The 19245-nt window shown below is 41.8% G+C and overlaps 1 protein-coding gene across 1 annotated transcript in view; it reads left to right on the forward strand.

Annotated features, from left to right (window-relative positions):
* Positions 1–444: 444 nt before the first annotated feature.
* Positions 445–19245, forward strand: part of LOC306787943 (arf-GAP with Rho-GAP domain, ANK repeat and PH domain-containing protein 1) — a 22933-nt gene continuing 4132 nt past the window's right edge. Inside the window, exons 1-23 of the mRNA XM_079283272.1 lie at positions 445–571; positions 4387–4469; positions 4551–4609; positions 6808–7236; positions 7433–7531; positions 7615–7798; positions 7874–7978; positions 8781–8885; positions 9144–9204; positions 9289–9409; positions 9541–9805; positions 10021–10220; positions 10566–10651; positions 11853–12035; positions 12159–12227; positions 12346–12445; positions 13016–13060; positions 13200–13335; positions 13439–13538; positions 17338–17539; positions 17865–17910; positions 18019–18233; positions 18312–18521. Coding sequence (XP_079139398.1) covers positions 4387–4469; positions 4551–4609; positions 6808–7236; positions 7433–7531; positions 7615–7798; positions 7874–7978; positions 8781–8885; positions 9144–9204; positions 9289–9409; positions 9541–9805; positions 10021–10220; positions 10566–10651; positions 11853–12035; positions 12159–12227; positions 12346–12445; positions 13016–13060; positions 13200–13335; positions 13439–13538; positions 17338–17539; positions 17865–17910; positions 18019–18233; positions 18312–18521 — 3103 coding nt within the window. The 5' untranslated portion in view covers positions 445–571. The remainder of the gene's footprint in view (positions 572–4386; positions 4470–4550; positions 4610–6807; positions 7237–7432; positions 7532–7614; positions 7799–7873; positions 7979–8780; positions 8886–9143; positions 9205–9288; positions 9410–9540; positions 9806–10020; positions 10221–10565; positions 10652–11852; positions 12036–12158; positions 12228–12345; positions 12446–13015; positions 13061–13199; positions 13336–13438; positions 13539–17337; positions 17540–17864; positions 17911–18018; positions 18234–18311; positions 18522–19245) is intronic.

Below are 19245 nucleotides of genomic sequence, written 5' to 3' on the forward strand. Positions count from 1 at the left end.
CCCTCCTCATCCTCATACACTAGGTGCTGCGTTTGTGTTTGATTTTCTGTTAGAGGGTCGTCAGCTGAATGAGCCTCACTTGAGCTGTAAACGTATGTCAGTGTTACTACACACACACACACACACCTACATTCCTGCAGCAGGTTGAACCTGTTGAACGTTTCACTGTAAAAAACACCTGATCATCTTCCTGACAGCTGATTGATTCAGCTGTACAGGTGTGTACCTGTTACCCAATCACAGCTCTTGTTGTCTCCATGTGCGTTAACCCTTTAACACACACACACACACACACACACAGACCTGGAGACAGTAGAAGTGACGGTTCGGTTTTTATGAGTGAAGGTAGATCATAAACAGGACGTTCAACATGTGAAGCAGAAAACTTCAACATTTACCGGCACACAGACAACAGAACAGTCAGAGAGGTAAACAGGTATACAGGTAAACATTCAGACAGGTAAACAGGTAAACAGAAATCTGGTGAAAAGACAGACAGGTAAGGAGGGCAGAACGACAGGTGAACAACAGGAATCTCAGGTGTTCGCCGTCACTGAGGAGCTCAAACAAAGTAAGAAGTGAAGTCATGATGTTTATTCTTCTGTGGTTCTTATTGTTGTTTAGGCGTATTAATATTCATGTTTTCAGTATAATTTCTTCTTTGTTTGAGAAACGTTACACTTCTAACAGAAAGTAACTAAGTAGCTACATTTACTCAAGTATCGCCACAGTAACCAGTAAGCATTTAGTTGATGCATAAAATCTGAGGAATAGTATTTATTGATTTATTGACTGAACTTCTGAAAATATATTCAAAGTATTATTTATTAAAAGTTAAATTTTATCACTGTGACTTTTACATTAATAGCTTAATATTATTAAGATTAATAATATATTGAACGATTAATGTAAACTTCATGTTTTCAGAGCAGCTGACCAAGTACAGGATCAAACAAACTCAGGACTTTCACCCAAGAGAGTCCTGTTCATGTCCTGTACAACACATTGACTCATTTTACTAATGTTGTGTAACTACTTGCGTATCTAATGCCAGCTCTCTAACAAACCTAGTAAAGCCTAACCAAGTAGTTTAGTTGCATTAATAAACCTAAAGACTCAGTAACTCTACGCTGGAAGTTTATTTTGAAAAGACACTGTATGCACAACTTTACGTGTGAACCAGGAAACATCCTCCGGTTCTTCAAGTGAAGTCAGATCTTCATGTGTTAAAGCTGCATTCTCTCTAGTGTCCACCAGGGCGCGACTCCTCTGGTTGTATAGAAGTCTATGAGAAAATGACTCTACTTCTCTCTTGATTTATTACCTCAGTAAACATTGTATTGTTTAGTTCAGATGTTCTATATTTCAGACGTTCTTTAGTTTAGACATTGTTTCATTTAGACATTCTTTAGTTTAGTAGATGTTCTTTAGTTCAGTAGATGTTCTTTAGTTTAGTAGATGTTCTTTAGTTCAGTAGATGTTCTTTAGTTTAGACAATGTTTATTTTAGACGATGCTGTTTAGTTTAGTAGATGTTCTTTAGTTTAGTATATGTTCTTTAGTTTAGTAGATGTTCTTTAGTTTAGTAGATGTTCTTTTGTTCAGTAGATGTTCTTTAGTTTAGTAGATATTCTTTAGTTCAGTAGATGTTCTTTAGTTTAGACAATGCTGTTTAGTTCAGTAGATGTTCTTTAGTTCAGTAGATGTTCTTTAGTTTAGACGATGCTGTTTAGTTTAGTCGATGTTCTTTAGTTTAGACCAGGGGTGCCCAATACGTCGATCGCGATCGACCGGTCGATCGCGGAGGTAGTGCGGGTAGATCGCATGCCATTCAAAAAAAATTTGATTTCCTCATGGCATTTGCCACTTGATTTTCTAACACATGGGTCACCACGTATGCGTGGTCAACCGCAAAACTCCGGTGAGCTCATTCGTTAGCCTTCCAATTTATTTCTACTAAAGAATCTAAAGCTGCAGCGCCATGATTTGGGAAACTTCCAAAACCTGGCGTCAGAACTGGAGACTCAGCGGAAGGCGTGTGCGTAACTCGACAGCGCGCGCTACACAGAGCAGGTTGACAAGTGTCTGTCAGAGTTTGACAAACGCTTTCCAGACTTTGCTTTACTCGAGCCAGTTGCTACACTTATGTGCTGCACATTTGGGGAAGATATTGAGGTTGATTCACTCGCATCAAAAATGTCAACGCTGTTTCACCTGAACTCGTCTGGAGTGGAGGATGAGACCTGACACTGCAAGCTGACATTCAGCTGAAGTCCAGGGCTCATTCAATTCATATATTAATCAATTTCCTGCATTTCTGCATTTTACTACTGTATTTTATTTCTTACACTGTTTAAAAAAAAAAAGTTTAATGCAATGAATGTTCTTAATTGTTTTTAAATCTCCTTTTTCACCTTATGTTTTGATGCTTTTAATGGTTTTATGTGAAGCACTTTGAATTCCCTTGTTGAAATGTGCTATACAAATAAACTTGCCTTGCCTATATATATATATATATATATAAATAGATATTCAGCATTTTTAATGTAGGTAGATCATTTTGACTTCGTCATTTTAAAAGTAGCTCGCAAGCCGAAAAAGTGTGGGCACCCCTGGTTTAGACGATGTTTAATTTTGACGGTGTTGTTTAGTTTAGACAATATTTACTTTAGACGATGCTGTTTAGTTTAGACGATGTTCTTTAGTTTAGACGATGCTGTTTAGTTCAGTAGATGTTTTGTAGTTTAGTAGATGTTCTTTAGTTCAGTAGATGTTCTTTAGTTCAGTAGATGTTCTGTAGTTTAGTATATGTTCTTTAGTTCAGTAAATATTCTGTAGTTTAGTAGATGTTCTGTAGTTTGGTAGCTGTTTTGTAGTTTAGTAGATGTTCTGTAGTTCAGTAGATGTTCTGTAGTTCAGTAGATGTTCTGTAGTTCAGTAGATGTTCTGTAGTTTAGTTGATGTTCTGTAGTTTAGTAGATGTTCTGTAGTTTAGTAGATGTTCTGTAGTTCAGTAGATGTTCTTTAGTTTAGTAGATGTTCTTTAGTTCAGCAGATGTTCTGTAGTTTAGTAGATGTTTTGTAGTTCAGTAGATGTTCTGTAGTTTAGTAGATGTTTTGTAGTTTCGTAGATGTTTTGTAGTTTCGTAGATGTTTTGTAGTTTAGTAGATGTTCTGTTGTTTAGTAGATGTTCTTTAGTTCAGTAGATGTTCTGTAGTTCAGTAGATGTTCTTTAGTTCAGTAGATGTTCTGTAGTTTAGTAGATGTTCTGTAGTTTAGTAGATGTTTTGTAGTTTCATAGATGTTCTGTAGTTCAGTCAATGTTCTGTAGTGTAGTAGATGTTCTGTAGTGTAGTAGATGTTCTTTAGTTCAGTAGATGTTCTGTAGTTTAGTAGATGTTCTGTAGTGTAGTAGATGTTTTGTAGTTCAGTAGATGTTCTGTAGTTTAGTAGATGTTCTGTAGTTTAGTAGATGTTCTGTAGTGTAGTAGATGTTTTGTAGTTCAGTAGATGTTCTGTAGTTTAGTAGATGTTCTGTAGTTTAGTAGATGTTCTGTAGTTTAGTAGATGTTCTGTAGTGTAGTAGATGTTTTGTAGTTCAGTAGATGTTCTGTAGTTTAGTAGATGTTCTGTAGTTTAGTAAATGTTCTTTAGTTTCGTCGATATTCTTTCGTTCAATGGGTGTTCTGTAGTTTAGTAGATGTTCTGTTGTTTAGTAGATGTTCTTTCGTTTCGTAGATGTTCTTTCGTTGAGTAGATGTTCTGTAGTTTAGTAGATGTTCTTTAGTTTAGTAGATGTTTTGTAGTTTAGTAGATGTTCTGTAGTGTAGTAGATGTTATGTAGTTTAGTATATGATCTGTAGTTTAGTAGATGTTCTTTAGTTTAGTAGATGTTCTTTAGTTCAGTAGATGTTCTGTAGTTTAGTAGATGTTTTGTAGTTTTGTAGATGTTCTTTAGTTCAGTAGATGTTCTGTAGTTCAGTAGATGTTCTGTATTTTAGTAGATGTTATGTAGTTTAGTAGATGTTCTGTAGTTTAGTAGATGTTCTTTAGTTCAGTAGATGTTCTTTAGTTTAGTAGATGTTCTTTAGTTTAGTAGATGTTCTGTAGTTTAGTAGATGTTCTGTAGTTTAGTAGATGTTCTTTAGTTTAGTAGATGTTCTTTAGTTCAGTAGATGTTCTGTAGTGTAGTATATGTTCTTTAGTTTAGTAGATGTTCTTTAGTTTAGTAGATGTTCTTTCATTTAGTAGATGTTCTGTAGTTTAGTAGATGTTCTGTAGTGTAGTAGATGTTTTGTAGTTTAGTAGATGTTCTGTAGTTTAGTAGATGTTCTGTAGTGTAGATGATTCCTGATTGGTCAGCGCCTCTTGTCTCTTCTCCTACAGATGACTCCTCCTCCATTTCCTGTCCCTAAGCCTCGAGCTCGTTACATGAGGGAGAGTCTCGGCTCCGCCTCCTCTTCGGACAGGTCAGCTCACCTTTTTACCTACACACACACGCATACACACAAAGTGGATAGTTGGATTCAAACACACAGTTTGTTTTTCAGAGATGTTATTGGTGAAACTCTACAACCGGTTTGCTCAAATGGGATTCACCTGAGCACAGGTACTCACACAGACACGCACACACACACACACACACACACACACACACAGCGACGCTTTTTAATGACTTTTAGGGACATTACATTGACTTACATTAATTTCCTGGAGACTTACCACAACCATAACCGCTACCAGCCTAATCCTAAACGTAACCTAAACCTTACAAAAACCTAAACCTTTATCCCCGTTATAGGAAGCTGAGTCCCAACAATGTGACTGTAATCAGATTTATGTCCACATAAGACAGGTAAAACACACCCAAACATATATTATATAACCTCTCTAATGGAAGCTTACTGACGTGTCAGCTGACTGATTTTCATCAACTGCTGCCAACAGTCAGATTTCAGTTAAGACAGGAAGTTGAGTCAGTTTGAAAGTCAGAAGTGAAACGAGTTGAATTAACAGTTAAACAATAAAAACAGAAACGATAAATCAGATTTAATTCTTAATATTAGGAGTAAAATGTGGCCAGTGCACTGTACTTCTGTCGTCTGCTGGGGGAGCAGCATTGGAGCCGGAGACACCAACAGACTTAACAAACTGGTTAAGAAGGCCGGCTCCATCATTGGCTGCAAACAAGACAATCTGGAAGAGGTGGTGGAGAGGACACTGAAGAAACTATGATCCATACTGGATAACCCGGACCACCCTCTCCACCACCTCCTGCAGGGACAGACTGATGCAGCTCCGCTGTCACAAGGAAAGATACAGGAGAACATTCCTGCCCTCTGCCATATCACTGTATAATAAATCACCTCTGGCCAAGTCAAACACAAGACTGTAACACTGATACACTGTTGTTGCTGCTGTTGGTGATCTTGTGCACGACTGTTTTTTATTTTTTTTCCTACTTAGTTAATTTAATACAATTATATTCAGTGTATATACTGTGCATTTGTATTACTTTGTTTTCTTAAATTTAATATCCCGCTCTGTTATTTTATTATATTGTATATAGTGTGCATTTTCCATCCCCAATATTTTATTTTATTGTGTAACCCTGTTTGCTGCTGCCACAGACAAATTTCCCCTTGGGGATGAATAAAGTACATTTCTATTCTATTCTAACATGAAACGCTGCGAGTCAAACAGCTGATCTGAGGTCTGACTGACGGTTTATTTTTAGTGCTGACGTGTTGCAGCAGGTTGAACCAGTTTGTTCCTGTTGTTGAACTGGTGATCGTCTGAAACCAGTTTGTCTTCTGCCTGCTGAAGAATCTCAGCTGAAGGAAAGGTCACATGACAGAAGTCAGCAGACACTCAGATCTCCGTGGTGAACTCACAGACACTCACATGTTAGTGCACCTCTACGCTGACATTCACCGTAAACACATTCAAACGCACAGATCGGGAGCGAAGGACTTTGAAAGTTAGCGGAAACATTAACGTGAGACAACATCCGGTTTCTTCAGACGAACATCCGGTTTTCAGAATAAGATGCCAACAAAGTATGAATTATATTCACATTAAGTATGAAACATGCTGCCTGCATCTCGTGAACCAAATGTTATTGCCCTTTTGTTCATATAGGAGTACTTTCAAATAAAAGTGCACAATACACTACTTTATAATTCATTATTGAACTTTGCCACAACAATGAGATCAATCGCGATTAAATATTTTAGTTGTTGCCCAGCACTATATTGAATATATTGAAGTAGTGTATTGCGCACTTTTATTTTAAAGTACTGCTATTTGAACAAAAGGGCAATAACATTTGGTTCACGAGATGCAGCATGTTTCATACTTAATCTGAATATAATTCATACTTTGTTGGCATCTTATTCTGAAAACCGGATGTTGGTCTGAAGAAACCGGATGTTGTCTCACGTTAATGTTTCCGCTAACTTTCAAAGTCCTTCGCTCCCGATCTGTGCGTTTAAATGTGTTTACGGTGAATGTCAGCGTAGAGCTGCACTAACATGTGAGTGTCTGTGAGTTGACCACGGAGATCTGAGTGTCTGCTGACTTTACCACAGCTGACTACAGGATGTTTGCTGGCTTTCATCCCACTGTTCTTGTCATCCTCTTGTTGTTATGTATATGTATTGTCTCTTGTCTTTCAATTAAAAAAAAAAAAAATTATTCTACTGAGTGTAGATCTGTAGTTTTTTAGTCAGCATCTAGTGGACGATTAAGGAACTACAGCAGATGATCAGCTGATGTGTGATGATGTCACCGTGTCCTCTTCCTCAGGTGAAGGTGCTCCTCCACTTCCTCCTCTCGGTGTGTCAGACCGCGGAGCCGTCTTCCCGTCATTGGCCGGCGTTACTGACGTCATCGGCACCAGCATCCCGTCATTGGCTGGATTTGCTGCCTCCATTGGAGGACACGTCCCCACCCCGCCCTCACCCCCCCCCTCCGTAGATAGCATGGCTGACAGCATCGCCGCCCGCATACCTAGCTTAGCAGGAACTGCTAGTGCTGTGGCTAATCCTGCTGCTGCCTCCACCACTGCACCTGTACTTGCTGCTAGCGCTGTTAGCTTTGATAACATCATTAGCTCATTAGCTAAAATACCTAGTTTAGCGGGAATTGCTAGCATTGTGGCTAATTCTACTGTCAGCTCCACGACCGATACACCCGACCCCCCCTCACTGCCGAGGGGCGGAGCCGCTCATACAGGTACGGCTGTCGACCAATCAAACGTTGGCATTGTTGCATTCTAGCACCTCGCCAAAATAAAAGTAATTTGCTACTATCATGTTTTATTGGGGGGGACAAATGCTGGTGTTTTAAATATTGATGCGTCCTCTGCTTTCATTGTCTGAACGGCTCAAACTGTCTCGTGATTGACCACATGCTCTCTCTTTGTGTCCAGATGTTGGAGCGTTGTCACAGCTGGTGATGTCATCTTTAGACCCGAATGCAGGAGTCACATTATCTCCAATAGATGGCACTGCTGAGCCGACTGACGACGGTACTGAGGCAGTGAAACCTGGTTCTCGTGAGTCCTCCTGCTCTTCACCCTCCTGACTCTTCTTCGTCTGTTCTGTTTTTCAGTTTGTAAACAGTCTGCTCACACCATTAAAGAAGAAACCCCGTACGTCACCGTGTTGGCTTCCTGGGCGAGCCAAGACGAAGCAGACACCGACTCATCAAATGAGGAGGAGGATACGGGAGGTAGCCACGCCCCCTCTGGAGCCGATGGACCAATGGAAGGAGACCCGTCTTCAAATACCAAAGAGTATGTATACCACAGTAACTACTAGTATTACTACGAAGCTGCTCTTAACTCTTCCTCAATGTTTGTGCTCTGCAGTCTCCCGTCGAGTCCTTCAGGTCCTCTGGTACCCACGAGGCCGGCCCCGCCCCCTCCTCATCCTGCTGGCCAATCAGGAAAGCCTCTGAAACCGAAGACTCCAAGGTACACAAACACGTCTCATTCAAAGTCCAGATTTCAACTAGAGCATATTTAAACTGGAAGATATTTAAACTAGAACATATTTGATCTAGGACACATTGAAACTAGGATACATTGAAACTAGGACACATTTAAACTAGGACATATTTAAACAAGGACACATTTAAACGAGGACACGTTTAAACTAGGACATGTTTAAACGAGGACACGTTTAACTAGGACACATTTAAACTAGAACACGTTTAAACTAGAACACGTGTAAACTAGAACACGTTTAAACTAGAACACGTTTAAACTAGGACACGTGTAAACTAGAACACGTTTAAACTAGTACACGTTTAAACTGGGACACATTTAAACTAGAACATATTTAAACTAGAATACGTTTAAACTAGGACATATTTAAACTAGGACACATTTAAACTAGGACACATTTAGACTAGAAGACACATTTAGACTAGAGGACACGTTTAAACTGGAGGACACATTTAAACTAGTTGACACATTTAGATGAGGACACATTTAGACTAGAGGACACATTTAAACTAGAGGACACATTTAGACGAGGACACATTTAAACGAGGACACATTTAGACGAGGACACACTTAAACGAGGCTATACTTTAACTACAACATATTAAACGCCCCAAAGTTTCCCAGAATGCATTTTACATGGACCAGGTGGAGCTGGATGGAAGGAGATTTGGTTTTTATTGATGTTAATGTACATTTCGAAACAATTTTAATTTCAACTCGTTCAATTTCCCAGAATGCAAAGTGTGACTTTGGGCTTTTTGTCCTGCAGAGGGGCCACGATTCGAGTGTCCAGGAAGAAGGGGGGCAGCGGGAGTTCAGCTCATCAGAGTGCCGTGGTCCGAACCAGCTGGCTGGATGTCTGGAAGGGCTTCAGGTACCTTCATCATCATCATCATCATCATCATCATCATTATTACCATTGTTATCATGAAATGATGCTCTGAAATCAGTGATCAATAACAAACCTCAGTGAGCTCCTTGCATCATGGGTAATGTGTTGGTGAATGATGAACCAGATGCATCATGGGCAATTTACATCTAAAATGGAAGGAGACCCAGAATTGATCCCTGAGGAACACCAGATGATTATGATGATGATGATAAACAGATATTTTCTCTCTTTCTATAACAGACACAATGTTTTATGGGCGACGTTGGATGGACAGCTGATGTCTCTGTGGAAGAAACGAACAGTATGTTATTGTCTGTCTGTCTGTCTGTCTGTCTGTCTGTGGGTCTGTCTGTCTCTCATGCCTGTCTCTCTCTCTGTGGACCAGGACCGGTTTAGTGAGGTCCTCTTTCACGTCTCCAGCATCACCAATGTGAAGAAACAGGACAAAGGCCGATTCTCAGTTTACTTCAAGAAGAAGCATTATGACTTCATGGCTCATAATGAGGGTAAGAGAGCTGAACTGTAGTGGACCAGGTCTGTGGTCTGTGGTTTCCTACCGGTCTCTGCTGGACCGAACAGGTGTGTTCAGACAGACACAGGTGATGAAGTTAAGAAGTGTTCTTCATGTTTTTTCCAGATGTTCAAATAGGTTGGGTCACGTCTCTGCTGGCGACTCGAGGCCAGCCGAGCCCCTCCCCCCCGGACCTCCACGGACCAATCACCATCAGGGACCCTCGGAGCCGAGCCTACGCCGCCGTCTGGGGTCACGATCTCTGGATGTACCCCAACAAGGAGGGCTTCACGCTGGGCATCGCCTCGTTCTCCATCCCCCTGAACGTGGCCATGGTGAAACCTACGGGAAGACACTCGTTTACCCTCATCACTCCATACAAGAGCTTCAAGTGTGTACCTGTCTGTCTGACTACCTGACTAACTATCTGTCTGTCTGTCTGACTACCTGAACATGGCCATGGTGAACCCTACCGGAAAACACTAGTTTACCCTCATCACTCCATACAAGAGCTTCAAGTATGTGTCTGTCTGACTGCCTGTCTGTCGTATTAGGCTCTCTGTGACCCCGCCCTCTGTCTCTCTGTGGTCCCGCCTCCTTCCTTAGCCTGTCTGTTGATTCGTCGAAGGAGTTGTCCATATGGTTGGGCGGCCTGTCCGCCGTCATTCTTAGTGCTCTGTCCAGCAGCCAGGTGGCGCTGCGTCTCTGGGAAAACCCCGACAACAAAGTGTGTGGTGACTGCGGCTCGGCCAATCCTGAGTGGGCGTCGGTCAACCTGCTGCTGGTCATCTGTCATACCTGTGCAGGTACGATGACATCACACACCTGCATCTACCACACAGCAGCTGGAGATCAGATGTTATGAGCAGATATGATGCAGCGAGGTCGGCTAACAAATTAAATCTATTGTCTGTGAACATTGTGTTTAACATCAATCTTCTGCTAGCTAATTAGCAACATTTCCTTATTATGTATTAGAATAGAAAATATACTAGAAAACATAATCCAGACATCAGGTTTCAATTGAAATGTATTTACGGGGTTGTGTTTGTGATGATGGTCAAGATAAAGAGATTTTCATCTTTAGGACTTGAAACAAGCTCATTTCAGTATTGGTTTGAAGACAGAATGCGAACAGAGTCTGTTCTCAGGTCAGCATAGAGCTCTGGGAAGCAACCTGTCGAAGGTACGCAGTCTGAAGATGGACAACAAGGTCTGGACTGAACCACTTATACAGGTGAGAGGGGGGACTGAACCACTCGTATAGGTGAGAGGGGGGACTGAACCACTCGTATAGGTGAGAGGGGGGACTGAACCACTCGTATAGGTGAGAGGGGGGACTGAACCACTCGTATAGGTGAGAGGGGGGACTGAACCACTCGTATAGGTGAGAGGAGGACTGAACCACTCGTATAGGTGAGAGGAGGACTGAACCACTCGTATAGGTGAGAGGAGGACTGAACCACTCGTATAGGTGAGAGGGGGGACTGAACCACTCGTATAGGTGAGAGGGGGGACTGAACCACTCGTATAGGTGAGAGGGGGGACTGAACCACTCGTATAGGTGAGAGGAGGACTGAACCACTCGTATAGGTGAGAGGGGGGACTGAACCACTCGTATAGGTGAGAGGGGGGACTGAACCACTCGTATAGGTGAGAGGAGGACTGAACCACTCGTATAGGTGAGAGGAGGACTGAACCACTCGTATAGGTGAGAGGGGGGACTGAACCACTCGTATAGGTGAGAGGAGGACTGAACCACTCGTATAGGTGAGAGGGGGGACTGAACCACTCGTATAGGTGAGAGGAGGACTGAACCACTCGTATAGGTGAGAGGAGGACTGAACCACTCGTATAGGTGAGAGGAGGACTGAACCACTCGTATAGGTGAGAGGAGGACTGAACCACTCGTATAGGTGAGAGGGGGGACTGAACCACTCGTATAGGTGAGAGGAGGACTGAACCACTCGTATACGTGAGAGGAGGACTGAACCACTCGTATAGGTGAGAGGAGGACTGAACCACTCGTATAGGTGAGAGGGGGACTGAACCACTCGTATAGGTGAGAGGAGGACTGAACCACTCGTATAGGTGAGAGGGGGGACTGAACCACTCGTATAGGTGAGAGGGGGGACTGAACCACTCGTATAGGTGAGAGGAGGACTGAACCACTCGTATAGGTGAGAGGAGGACTGAACCACTCGTATAGGTGAGAGGAGGACTGAACCACTCGTGTAGGTGAGAGGGGGGACTGAACCACTCGTATAGGTGAGAGGAGGACTGAACTACTCGTATAGGTGAGAGGAGGACTGAACCACTCGTATAGGTGAGAGGGGGACTGAACCACTCGTATAGGTGAGAGGAGGACTGAACCACTCGTATAGGTGAGAGGGGGACTGAACCACTCCTAAATGGCCTTTAACACCTTTCTCTCCAAGCTGTTTGTTACCTATGGTAACCGGCTGGCCAATCAGGTGTGGGCTCCAGTGGTGCCGGCGGCGGAGCAGCTGAGTCCGGGGTCGTCTGACATCGAGAGGTCTAAGTTCATCCAGGATAAATACAACAGAGGCTGCTACAGACGAGTCCACGCTCTGACCTCCTCACCCTCTCTGATGGATCAGGTCTGACTCAGTCCAGAACACAAATAAATACAGCATATGATGTAAAGAGTACATTATCTCATTATATGAATCATTTGATTTGTATTGAACCTGTCCGTGTGTGTGTGTGTGTGTGTGTTTCAGAGGCTGCGTCAGGTGGTTTGTGGAGACGACATAGAAGAAACGATGTCTCTGATCTGCTCAGGAGCAAAGGTCTGATGGTTTTACACTTTGTTCATATATGACCCAGAATCATCACACATTATGACACACACACACACACACACACATCTTTCATGTCCTGTATCTGAGTGAGGTTACCTGTGTGCAGGTGTGTCAGTCAGACCCTCAGATCCCCTCCCCCATCCTGATGGCTGAGAGGGCCGGTCAGGGCCTGCAGACCGAGCTGCTCCGCCTCAATGAGTACACAGGTAACACACACAGGTAGCACACACACACACAGGTAACACACACACACAGGTAGCACACACACACACAGGTAACACACACAGGTAACACACACACACACTCACACACAGGTAACTCACACACACGCAGGTAACACACACAGGTAACACACACACACTCACACACAGGTAACTCACACACACACTCACATACAGGTAACTCACACACACGCAGGTAACACACACACGCAGGTAACACACACAGGTAACACACACACACACTCACACACAGGTAACACACACACACGCAGGTAACACACACACACACTCACACGCAGGTAACTCACACACACACTCACACACAGGTAACACACACACACACACGTTAGTATGTCAGTATGAATAGTATGTTAGTATAAGTATTATGTTAATGCATTAGTATCTTAGTATGTTCGTATATTAGTATGAATAGTATGTTAATGTAAATAGTATGTTCGTACTTTAGTTTGTCAGTATGAATAGAATATTGTTACTAGTAGTTTGATAAAGTCACCTGGATGTGATTCTTTATTCAAATCTTTTTCTTGTCATTAGACGTTCCATCTTACCTGCCTCAGAGACCTGACTCCGCCCCCTCAGGTAGGATAAATACACTAACAATAATAATACTAATGTAAAAATGACTGCAAATGTGAAAAATGATGACCAACAGATTGCTGTACTCTTTAAACTGCTTTTGTGTGTGTGTGTGTGTGCGTGTGTGTGTGTTGCTTGTGAGTGTACGCAGTTGAGGAAGAGGAGGAGCTTCACGGGAAACTGGAGGAAGATCGTTTTCTCTTCTCGTTAGAAAACGACTCGGCAGCGTGTGACGTTCTTGATTTGAGAGAAATTCTGTCTGTGTTCCTCAAAGACGGGTAAATACTACGATACAAGCTATACTGATACTTATAGTACTACTAATACCAGTAGTACTGCTAATACAGCTAATACCTCATTTACCACTGTGTGTGTTTTCAGACCGGCTCATCAGTTTGAGATGGTGACTCTGAGCGATCAGCTGATCTGTGCTGCTGACAATGAAGAGGCGCTGCTGAGTCACCTGGTTCACATCCTGAAGGTACACCTGAGTTTGTCCAAGTCCCAGTGTCCCCCTAAGGCACACGTGTCAAACTCAAGGCCCGCGGGCCGAATCCGGCCCGCCACGTCATTTTATGTGGCCCGTGAATCCGCCAGCAAGAAAAAAATAATAATAATTAAAAGTTAGACTTGAAAATAAAAGTATCCCCATGGTCGAAATTATGAGATAGAAAGTTGTCTGTGTACCGACATTAAAACTATCACAACAGGTGGACAGGAGAGGCAACAGCCCGAAAAGAGGTTTTCCAACGATTGAAAAAGATCCACAAATAATCCCAACATGTCCACGAAGAGAAAAATTGATGCAGAGGGAAGAAAATGTAATGAAAGATGTGAAAGTGAATACATGTTTGTGCTTCAAGGAGAACAACGGGTCTGTCTTCTGTGTTATGAGGCGTGTCGGTGATGAAGGATACAATTCACGTCGGCATTTTGACGCCAAACACGGAGCTAAATTTAGCCTCCAAGAAAAACATCAAACTGTCCAAGAACTAAAAGGCAGACTGCAATCACAGCAGAATATATTGACACAGCTACAGCCCAGTGCATGCTGAAGGTATGTGAGCAGAGCTCCGCCCAGATACAGACTTTTACAAACGTCAGTTTGTGAAGAAACACCATCGCAGACCGAGTTGATGAACTAGCAGCAATCTAACAACACAGCTAGCTAAGAGACGAGCAGGTACTTGTGTTTTTAATGAACTGCTGATGAAAGCACAGACAACACGGATACATCATCTATCATGTTCATCAGACCTGACTCTCAGTGAGCAGCTCTTGGATGTAGCTGCCATGCACAGGACGACGACAGGGAGGAACATTAGTGATGCAGAGAGGTGAACAAACAGTATGCAGTATACAATATGTTTACACTTGAATAAACAATAATCAAATGCAGAGAGAGTTATTGAACAATATGTTAGGAGAAGTTAGTGATACAGTCTTACAGTTACAACCGGCCCTTTGAGGGAAACTATGACGCTGATGTGGCCCAGAGTGGAGATGAGTTTGACACCCCTGCCCTAAGGCCTTAAGACCTGAACCCTCAGAGACTTTACTGACGTCTATATCAGGGGTCTTCAATGTTTTTCAGGCCAAGGACCCCCAAACTGATAGAGAGATGGAGCAGGGACCCCCGACTATATGTATTGTATAAAGTTGTGTTTTATATTAAATGGGCCTAGTGCCGTGTATAAACATACCTCTTTATTGTGCATTGAATACTAAGCTATTCAAATAATACACAGGTTCATATATTCATGTTTTTATTTTAAACATGTGCAAGGTACAGTGAGTAGGGAGGCCGTGCCACTGACATTTATAAACATACCTTGTCAGCTGATACCAATGCCAATATCAACATTGTCTGTCACTTGCATGATAATCATGCATACAATCTATTCAAATTGATGTTTTCATTTTAAACATGAATGTCGAAACGAAAAATGAGTGATGGCCTATAAATGCCACTGCCATGCATAAAGATGCCTGTTATCTTGCATACAATACTGAACTGTTAAAATAATGGACACATTCATGTTTAGAGAAAAGAAAAATATTTTTTTCTTTTTAGTTGTCTCATCAGCCAAAAATTTCACGGACCCCCTGCAGTACCTCCGGACCCCCTAGGGGCCGCGGACCCCCTGTTGAAGACCTCTGGTCTTTAGTATAACCTGAGTTCTAGTCATTAGTGTAACCTGAGTTCTAGTCATTAGTGTAACCTGAGTTACAGTCATTAGTGCAACCTGAGTTACAGTCATTAGTGTAACCTGAGTTACAGTCATTCGTGTAACCTGAGTTACAGTCATTAGTGCAACCTGAGTTACAGTCATTAGTGTAACCTGAGTTACAGTCATTAGTGTAACCTGAGTTATAGTCATTCGTGTAACCTGAGTTATAGTCATGAGTACAACCTGAGTTATAGTCATTAGTGTAACCTGAGATATAGTCATTAGTGTAACCTGAGATATAGTCATACGTGTAACCTGAGTTATAGTCATTAGTATAACCTGAGTTCTAGTCATTAGTGTAACCTGAGTTCTAGTCATTAGTGTAACCTGAGTCATAGTCATTGGTGTAACCTGAGTTATAGTCATTAGTGTAACCTGAGTTATAGTCATTAGTGTAACCTGAGTTACAGTCATTAGTGCAACCTGAGTTACAGTCATTAGTGTAACCTGAGTTACAGTCATTAGTGTAACCTGAGTTACAGTCATTAGTGTAACCTGAGTTACAGTCATTAGTGTAACCTGAGTTACAGTAATGAGTACAACCTGAGTTATAGTCATTAGTGTAACCTGAGTTATAGTCATTAGTGTAACCTGAGTTATAGTCATTAGTGTAACCTGAGTTATAGTCATTAGTGTAACCTGAGTTATAGTCATTAGTGTAACCTGAGTTATAGTCATTAGTGTAACCTGAGTCCTAGTCATTAGTGTAACCTGAGTCATAGTCATTGGTGTAACCTGAGTTATAGTAATGAGTACAACCTGAGTTATAGTCATTAGTGTAACCTGAGTTATAGTCATTGGTGTAACCTGAGATATAGTCATAAGTGTAACCTGAGTTATAGTCATTAGTGTAACCTGAGTTATAGTCATTGGTGTAACCTGAGTGATAGTCATTAGTGTAACCTGAGTTATAGTCATTAGTGTAACCTGAGTTCTAGTCATTAGTGTAACCTGAGTCATAGTCATTGGTGTAACCTGAGTTATAGTCATTGGTGTAACCTGAGTTATAGTCATTGGTGTAACCTAAGTTCTAGTCATTAGTGTAACCTGAGTTACAGTCATTAGTGCAACCTGAGTTACAGTCATTAGTGTAACCTGAGTTACAGTCATTAGTGTAACCTGAGTTATAGTCATTCGTGTAACCTGAGTTATAGTCATGAGTACAACCTGAGTTATAGTCATTAGTGTAACCTGAAATATAGTCATAAGTGTAACCTGAGTTATAGTCATTGGTGTAACCTGAGTCATAGTCATTGGTGTAACCTGAGTTATAGTCATTAGTGTAACCTGAGTTATAGTCATTAGTGTAACCTGAGTTATAGTTATTAGTGTAACCTGAGTTCTAGTCATTAGTGTAACCTGAGTTCTAGTCATTAGTGTAACCTGAGTTCTAGTCATTGGTGTAACCTGAGTTCTAGTCATTGGTGTAACCTGAGTTCTAGTCATTGGTGTAACCTGAGTTCTAGTCATTGATGTAACCTGAGTTATAGTCATTGGTGTAACCTGAGTTATAGTCATTGGTGTAACCTGAGTTATAGTCATTACTGTAACCTGAGTCATAGTCATTCGTGTAACCTGAGTCATAGTCATTCGTGTAACCTGAGTCATAGTCATTATTGTAACCTGAGTTATAGTCATTAGTGTAACCTGAGTTATAGTCATACGTGTTACCTGAGTTATAGTCATTAGTGTAACCTGAGTTATAGTCATTAGTGTAACCTGAGTTATAGTCATTAGTGTAACCTGAGTTATAGTCATTAGTGTAACCTGAGTTACAGTCATTAGTGTAACCTGAGTTATAGTCATTAGTGTAACCTGACTTATAGTCATGACTGTAACCTGAGTTATAGTCATTACTGTAACCTGAGTTATAGTCATTAGTGTAACCTGAGTTATAGTCATTAGTGTAACCTGAGTTATAGTCATTAGTGTAACCTGAGTTTTAGGTATCAGGGTAACCTGAGTTCTAGGTATCAGTGTAATCTGGGTTTTAGGTATCAGGGTAACCTGAGTTCTAGGTATCAGTGTAATCTGGGTTTTTGTTTCCAGGTGATTCTCCCAGGGGGGGTGTCTTATGCAGAGTTGGGTGGAGCTTCTGCAGTCAGTAAAGTGCGTGTCGTTAATGTGGGCGGAGCCTTGAGTCATTGTGATGCCTGGTTGTTGCTGTTGGAGGATGGAGTCAGTCTTCATCCCGTCCACAGACACACACAGAAGACTGTGAGGATGGATCTAGACATGCTCAGTCATCATGGTAAGTCTTATAATTTCCTTCGAGCTCCACCTGCTGCAACATGTTGAAGTTAGTGTATTATTCATTTTTGTAATGGAAATTATCTATAAATATCTATAACCCCGGGTTTAGGTTAGATAGCGTGTGTGGTGAGTATCAGTGTAGCAGGAGTAGAGTATGAGTATAATTAACCTCCGTACAGCAAAATATACTCTGTATCAGAAAAACACAAAGTTGAATGTTAAAATATCAGAAAACATCATGTTGTATGTTTGATTTATGAATAAACATGTTTTTACTTGGTCTGAAAAAGATCCCTAAATCTGACACTAAAACTCTTTTTCAGTGATGGATCCAACTGAAAACGTCATCACCATGGTGACGGCAGACAGGTGTGCAACCTCCGTGATTCTTGCTTTAGTTACTAATATTTCCCGGCCCCTGATTGGCCGAGGTCATCAGGTGTACCTAACATCAGGATGCCTCTTTGTCCTCGTCAGGAGTTTGTCGCTGCGGTTCAAGGAGCAGCTCAGCTGTCGGTCCTGGTTAAGCCACCTGCAGAGAGCTCTGAACAATCATAGAGAAGCTCCACGGCATCCTCCGGCAGCCAATCAGAGCTCAGCACGTCAGTATCTGTACCCGGTGATGGACGTGGGCTTGAGGGGCTCGGTGCCGCCGGCTGTCGAACGCTGCATCTCCCACATCACGACCTTCGGTGAGTTTATATTTACACGTTTAGAGATGAAAACTACAAATCTGCAAAGAATTATGGGACATTGTCTCTTTCTCTCAGGTCTGAAGGTTGACGGCGTGTACCGCCGCTGTGGCCTCGCAACCAAAGTCACCCGATTGGTGGAGGCTCTGATGACATCACCTAACTCCGCCCCTCTGGAGAGTGATGAGCAGGGTATTCTCGATGCTGGCTCCGCCCTCAAACAATATGTCCGCCAGCAGGAAAGTTTGATCCCGGACAGAGACAGACAGCAGTGGACCCACGCTGCAAGTTAGTACGCTGTACATATACTACTACTTGTACCGTAAAGTATGTGTAGTAAACATAGCTCAGATTTATGTCACGCTGAATACAGTACAGTAGTATTTACAGCAGTATTTATGAAGATGTCGTGGTAGATCAGTAGCGGAAGTATCTGGAGTTATACTAGAATACCACTACTGTAGTAACAGTAATAATACTACAATACTCCTACTGTAGTAGGAGTATTGTAGTATTTTATTTATTTATTTCATTATTTAAAAGGGACCATGTACAGTTTAAACATAAATGTCTCCATTCGATGCACTGTACCAGATTATAGCTTCAGATAATTTGCATCTGCAGTCCCTTGGCAGGTCAAACAAGGACAGAACAACAACACAGTAAAAGGAAAAGACATAACACAGAGATATACCACAAAAAACACAAACCACAAAAACGTATTACTACTGTAGCGTTACTACTGTAGCGTTACTACTGTAGCGTAACTATAGTACTACAGCAGTTACAGTGGTTACAGTAGTAATGCTACAGTAGTTACAGTAGTTACAGTAGTAATGCTACAGTAGTTACAGTGGTTACAGTAGTAATGCTACAGTAGTTACAGTAGTTACAGTAGTTACAGTGGTTACAGTAGTACTGCAGTAGTAACAGTAGTAACGCTACAGTAGTTACAGTAGTAATGCTACAGTAGTTACAGTGGTTACAGTAGTAACGCTACAGCAGTTACAGT

This window comes from Melanostigma gelatinosum, assembly GCF_949748355.1.
Source record: "Melanostigma gelatinosum genome assembly, chromosome: 14".
NCBI lineage: Eukaryota > Metazoa > Chordata > Actinopteri > Perciformes > Zoarcidae > Melanostigma > Melanostigma gelatinosum.